General features: G+C 34.4%; 1 protein-coding gene across 1 annotated transcript; it reads right to left on the reverse strand.

The window, feature by feature from the left end:
- Positions 1-1,068: 1,068 nt before the first annotated feature.
- On the reverse strand, positions 1,069-2,826 carry LOC129421059 (ecto-ADP-ribosyltransferase 4-like). The gene is made up of 3 exons (XM_055176354.2): positions 2,690-2,826; positions 2,437-2,511; positions 1,069-2,348 (listed from the first exon to the last, which is right to left on the reverse strand). The coding sequence occupies exons 2-3, from the start codon at positions 2,491-2,493 to the stop codon at positions 1,599-1,601; spliced, it is 807 nt and encodes a 268-aa protein (XP_055032329.2). The 5' UTR covers positions 2,494-2,511; positions 2,690-2,826; the 3' UTR covers positions 1,069-1,598.
- Between the last annotated feature and the right edge of the window lie 4,405 nt (positions 2,827-7,231).

A 7,231-nucleotide genomic window follows, 5' to 3' on the forward strand; every position in this document is an offset into this window, starting at 1 on the left:
TATTTACGCTCGGCAGCAGACAACGTGCGTGAAGCAAAAGCTACAGTACGTTCAATGCCATCTGGACTGACCTGGGATAGCATCGATAACTTTTAAGTAGTTTTCGAAGATTCGCAGCCATGTGTTGAACGGCATAGCAGGCTCACCGGGGCAAGGCAGGAAAAACTCGGAAAAGGCAATTTTTTTTCTTTTTTCTTCACAATTTTTTCTTCACAATTTAGTCTTCAGAGGCTCTCGGCTGATTGCACCTGTTGCCCTTCGCTCTACACTGGTCTCCATAGCACATGAAGGACACCAAGGGGAGGTGAGAACTAAACAGCGTCTGCGTGATCTCTACTAGTGGCCAGGAATGGACGCTCAGGTCCACGATGCTGCTCGATCCTGCCATGTATGTAAACTCAATGACAAAACTGTAAACTCACATCCTACTCCTCTTCAGCCAGTGACGCTGCCTGATGGACCATGGCAGAAAGTTGCTGTTGATATAGTTGGACCATTTGATACTGCTGCATCCGATTGCAGGATTGCTATAACATTGACTGATTACTACAGCAAATGGCCTGAGGTTTCCTTTACTCACACTGTTACTGCTGACTCTGTGGTATCATTTCTGTCCTCTATTTTCAGTCGCCATGGCAACCCCTTGAGCATAGTTAAGCAATATCGCTCGAGTAGGAGTGTGATATAGCTCTATATCATCATATAGAGCTATATCACACGACTCCGAGAGCGATCCATCCTCGCGCCAGTAGCAGGAAGAGAAAAAAACGTAATCCTCGTCGCCAATTTGTGGTATTGGACAGATTAAATAATGAAGCAGGACAGGCAGAAGTAGCGAACATTCAACAGACAGCTTTACTTCACATCAACTTTTCATTTTTCTGCACATACACACGTCATCATGTCACATGCTCTCCCGCTCTAGCAGTTCTGCATTTCCCTTTCAAAATAGTAGTCCCCAATGCAATGTTATTCATGAACACAACACACTGTAAATCTCTTTGGATAAAAGCATCTGCCAAATGCATAAATATGTATTGGCTATACTTAAGAATTTTACACAAAATATAAATTTCTAATATTTTATTCAATTTTTTTGCAACAAATTCAAACATGGCATGAGAAAACAGAAAGCGGAGCATTACACATAAGTAGTACCGGTCAAGATGACTCTGGGCTATCAGCGGTAAATGACCAGAGAGCTGTTTAAATAAATGAAATTTAAGTGACATTTATTCACGCAGTAACTAACATGCTTTTGGATTATTCTTATAGTTTTACATTTGTAAAAACTTGTATTTTTATAAGATATTCTTTAGTTTTCAAAGCAGTACAAAATGATTTGCTGAGCTCAACTCATTTCTAGTCAAATAATAGTAAATTGAAATGACTTGTAAATTTAAGGCAGCAAAGAACTTTTTACAGTGTACGTATGCAACAGAACAGCTAATATGCAACAAATGCATTTAACTCTGCAAATAATCTAAAAAAAAAAATAACTAAATGACAATCATTCAGATAGACTAAAGCTGCAATCATTAAGTTTTCTAAAAGCATGCTTATTATAAAAAAGAGAAAATAAAATATGTAAATGCTGATCAGTCAGAGATAATGACATTGTGATATTTCTTAGGCTTGACTGATGCCACTGCACAGTTTAAGTTACTTTTTATACCAGTGCTCTTCAACTCAAACACAGTCTTACACCAGTCACCCTTCTGATCGTTCCTGATATCAGTGACTTTAAATGTCTCATACGGGGGAATCAACACCTCTTTCTGATTAGGAAACTGGGAGTATTTTGACACATCAGCACCGTTACAAGTCTCGATTTCAAAACAAGATTGATTTCCGAAATCCATTGTTACTTTACGATCAAGAGAGGAGGACGTAAATGAGCCAAAACGAATCTCTGTGTTATTGACACCTTCAAATGTAACATTGGTACCACGATAAGTTGACTTGCATCCATTTTCAGTCTTCTTTAGAGTCTGTATCGCTTGTGTCAACCAAAAATGAAGCGAGTACCATTTGTATGTCTTTTCTTTGTATTTCTGTTTACCGGTCCTAACATCCTCATTGAATTTTCTATATACAATAACACCAGTATACACAGAAATGGCAATTAAATGGTTTCTTGTCAGATTGTCTTTTGGTCCAGGGATGTTTTTTGTACTGTTTTCCCAAACTGTTCCAAAGCCTGATATGTTAGCAGTGATTTCTTCAGGTAGATATTTTGTCTCCACCAATTGTTCCATCTTCTCTGTACAGCCTTCATACAGGTCATCAACTGAATCCTCTGCCATATTTAATGGAAATTTCTGTCTTTTAACAGCCCGTCTGTCATCCTATATCCAATGAGAAAAATTATAATAACCTTGGTAATAATGTAATCATGATTGTACAATAATATACAGACTCGTAATTTAATCCTACCTGTCCCAGGACAACTTTACTGGTGACAATGAGAATAAGAGCTGCAGTGGTCAACATCCTGATTTAGTCTCAATCCTTAGATGCACGGCAAAAATAATTCAGGTATAGGAAATAATACAGTGAAGAATGTGCAAGACAAAGATTTTACTATTCAAAACAAACACACAGTATTTTTACCTCGAACATTGTGGATATCTAATAATACAAATTATCTTTGTGAGACAGATTTACAGTAACATTTACAGTAACAAACCTTTTCAGATGTTGGGACCTTCAGGTGATTTTCAGTAAAGAAAATATGAAGAAATGGTGCCATATAATGTTGAGATCACATATGGAGAGTGGCTATGAGGAACAAACTAAGAGGGTTTTATATTTGAAAGTAGTAGGCGAGTCAAAGGTTTCTAGAAAACTGAATACATTTGAATATTAAATGGGCTTTCCCACAGTTGGTAACATCTGAGAGTCCTATGATACAGTTTGTCATGTTCACAATGCATTGATTTAAGCTAGACACCATAAGTAGCCTACATGTGCTTTATTTATTATGCCACAGGTGTCAAAGAGCAGAGACACAAAACTAAGTTACTACCTTATTTCATGTCTCACACACAAAGGGCCTCATTAATAAAATGGTGCGTAGAAAGCATCAGAAATTTGATCTCATGATCAATTTTCAAAAATGCATACGTGTGATTCATAAAATGAAAGTACAAACCAAAAAACCCCTTACCCCATGACAAACAAATGATCTTGAACTTGTTTGCAGCTGAGCAGTTTCAGATCTCCTCCGTTAAACTATGCCCATTTAATGTCATTGACATATAAGAGAGCACTTGTCAATGTTTAAATCCTTTTAAAACCTTCAGCAATCAGACAAGACAACCCTGACAAGGCGCTAAGCACTTTTCCACGTCAAAGACAGTTTTTAAAAATATGGACTTTGCGGTGGATTTTTTGCAATCTGGTAAGCACAAAATCACAAAAAAGCATTTAAAATCAGCTGTGTCAAAAAATCCTTATGGATGAAGGTCTGATATTAATGATAGAAAATTGGTATTTTGAGAATTGAACATACATGTAGCCTATATCAACATAGCCAAACTAGTTTTTCCGTTGATAACTAGGGACAATATACTACCTACATAAGGATTAAATCTTATGGAATAGGTTTCTTTAATTATTGTATTTGTGGTGAAATGCATGCAAATAATTAGGTGATATTGTGTTTTTAACAGCATGATCTCACGGAAAGTCGTGTTATAGTTATGAAAAAAATTTACATTTATTTGTGTCCATGGCACAATTTTTTTTTACGTGCCTTGAGCATGAATGTCTTTTTCGTGTTACGGATTTCTAGTTTTTCGTGGCCCTGGCACGACTTTCTTTTTCGTGTCATTATGTATTGTTTTCTCTTTTTTTCCCTATTCTTAAATCATTGTCGCTTGGGGTTGGGACACAAGTAAATTAATAAAATCCAGTCTAGTTTTTAAATATGGTTTAAAAAGCACTCGTACTATAAAATCATAAATCATAAATGCAATGCACAGCTATACATGATGAGGAAGGGAAACTATTTATGAAATTGGTGTTAAATTGGGCGTTTATTCTGAGAAAACACATGCTGAGTATCATGTGATGAGAAGTTTGCTTTGATAAAGTGATCATTAGAGTTCGCCAAAGACTACAATGATTGGTGAAACAGTCATGCATTTAATGGTTAACTTGAAATTGACATTGTCCATGTGCATTGCGCATTGTCCATGCGCTTTATTGTTGCATGACACCTAATACACATAACATTCATTCGAAGTAAAATATTTAAAGTGGTGCATTTCTCCATCCCTAACTGTGGTTACATTTAACAAGGTTATAATTAGGTAGTACATCATTTAACTGGGAATATCACTTATGTTTAAAATGGCCCGTATTGATGCATATTCACGTCCCTTACCGTAAACATCAAGATCAGATTCCAGTGAGTCAGCATGAACTGTTGTGTATAAGAAGCTAACACTTCTCAGATCAAGTCAGTATGATAATAATCAAACCTGTTTCCTTTATTCTTTAGGTTATGTTATTATATGATATAAATATTACTTGTTGAACAATTAAACATCAAATCACTCAGCATTGAAACAGTGTTACATCATTAGTCTGAATAAAGCCGGCGAGAGACAAGCAGAAAATAAACGCAAAGAAAATAAAATCTTTAGGAAGGAGAACTGATACCCCCGTCACAAATTTCAACACACTGAAGTTTACTGAAACAGAAGCAGCCTTCACAAATAAACTTGCGGTTACATCGGTGCCCTTGTAAGGAAGCACTGAATAGTTACAGTAGGGAAGAGCGGGGCACAATCTAACGCTTTTTGGTTTTGGCTCAATCATTCTAAAATTAAATTGAATTTGATTAATTATATTTTTACACAAGCAACGCACACATCTGCTACAAATGAACATTTTAAGTTTGTTTCTCTTACTTACCATTCTTGGACAATTACACAAAACGTGACAGAAGTGGCAAACGTTACAACTTACCCCATTGGTGGGGTCAATTGTAACAGGCAGGGGGTTCGTTGTAACACTTGCTAAAAATTAAGTTTGCAAGCAAATTTTTTGTCCATATACTTGAAGTGGATATTGTTTATATATTTGTCTATAATAGACACGTATCCACACGGTATTCATTTATCCAGCCCTTTTCTAACAATAGTTCAATTATAAATGGATAAAAATGTCTAAAATGTGAGAAAAAGCAGCACAATTATGACAAAACATTTTTTTATATGTGACCCAGTCTATAATAACCATACTACACTGTAAAACCTAACAGTCAACTTAACTCAAACCATTTAAGGAAACTGGTTGCCTTGAACCATTTAAGTTTTAAAACACATACATTTAAGTACTTTGAACTTGAGTCGTGTGCAATTATGCACTTGTATTTAAGTAGTGTGAACTTAAACATAAGTGCATAACTGCATATGACTCAATTCGATTGAGTTTACAGTACTCAAATGTATGTGTTTTAAAACTTAAATGGTTTGATGCAAATGGTTTCCTTAAATGGGTTAAGTTGAGTTAACTTTTAGGTTTTACAGTGTATGGTTTCAAATTCTGAGATAATGAGCATCAAAGTCTGATTTTAGCCATTCATTTCATTAAGATTTCAGTCTTTGATGTGACCTTATTCAGTACATATTAAAGATATGAACAAAAAATTTGAAACACAATTTTTAATAAGACAGGCACATATATTTTGTTGGCAGCCAGCAATCATTCGTGTGTAGCCTATTTAAAATAACGGCAAGAATTACACTAACGTTAGCAGTTTTCATATCGTAAGTGCTGAGGGGTTCGTTGTAACACAGCGTTACAATTAACCCCGCTGGGTCAAAATATTTTCAAGCCCACCAAAAAAGTGGTTAAAAGCTGCAGACATATTTCAAAACGATGCTATGTTTTAGTCAACAAGTCACTGATTTATATGACATAGCATTGGATTTGGTATCTTACACACCCAACGTAGAAACCGAAAAAAAAACATATGATGAAAAAATTACTTACATGCCACCAAAACACACTTCATCAATAACTCTCTGGAAAAACATACATTTCCAAAAAATTGTGAAACAATGTACTGTAAACAATCCATGTAACTAACTAATGCACAGATAATACTGAATTAAGGCATTACTAATGATTATCTAAGCTATTCATTAGATATTCATTAATGATTTCCTCATTAGCAACTAATGAAGAGTCTGTCTGGTTAATTTATTAGTTAATATATGAATTGTTACTAAATATGTAATTGTGGATTAATTCCATAATCACTTATTTTATAAACTTATAGTGTTAATTAATTTGTTAATTACCACAATGAGCCAAAGCCTTATATTTCAACTTCCAGATAATACAGGTAAACTAATATGCTTTAATACATTATTAATTACAGCATTATTAGTACAGTGTTAATGTATACAATTACTAAATAATGAATTAATAATGATGTGCCAACATAATGATATATTTGCAAACAATTAGCTAATGATTAATTAATAATTGCTTTTTTGCATATATTTCCACTTATATTAGTCATAACTTGCAACAAAAACACAGTGTCTTGTAACTATGACGTACTTTCAACAGGGCAAATGTAACAGCTTTCATGTTTTACAGCAATGGTTAAGTAAACAGTTGATTAAAAAAATGCACATCACACACATAGTCCTTCACTTGGATTCAAACAAACGGATGTGGAACCTCAAGTTAAAAGGTTTACCCACCCGTGCTTCACATCATTATTCATTTGTCTTTGTTTTGTGATGCTTTCTTTACTAACATCTGAACAATTCATCCTAATGCTTTTGTTAAATATGCAATCTGTTAAAGTACAATCTGTAACTTTTCTTGGTTAAAAATAACCAAATATTGTGAGTATCCTGTATATTCTTTTTATTACATATTAACTTCAACTTACTTATTATTTACTAATTTACATTACTTTTATTAATGTTTAATTAATTGTTGAATGCTGCACTGTCTTCACAAGTACAGATAAGGGAATGCCTCAATATCAAAGTTTTCATTGGACAATATTGTGAATTTTGCACCAATAATATGCTGTTATACTCCAGATAACTCAATGTACAAACCAGAAATTAAGCTTTGTTTTTGCACAGGCCTACTAAAGAGTTCATGGTGCCACATGGTGATCAACAGTAAAAATGACAAATTTTTCCTCTTTGCAAAAGGAAAAACCACCAACATTTATCAGTCTACACTGTCA

This window comes from Misgurnus anguillicaudatus, unplaced genomic scaffold, assembly GCF_027580225.2.
Source record: "Misgurnus anguillicaudatus unplaced genomic scaffold, ASM2758022v2 HiC_scaffold_29, whole genome shotgun sequence".
Classification (NCBI taxonomy): domain Eukaryota; kingdom Metazoa; phylum Chordata; class Actinopteri; order Cypriniformes; family Cobitidae; genus Misgurnus; species Misgurnus anguillicaudatus.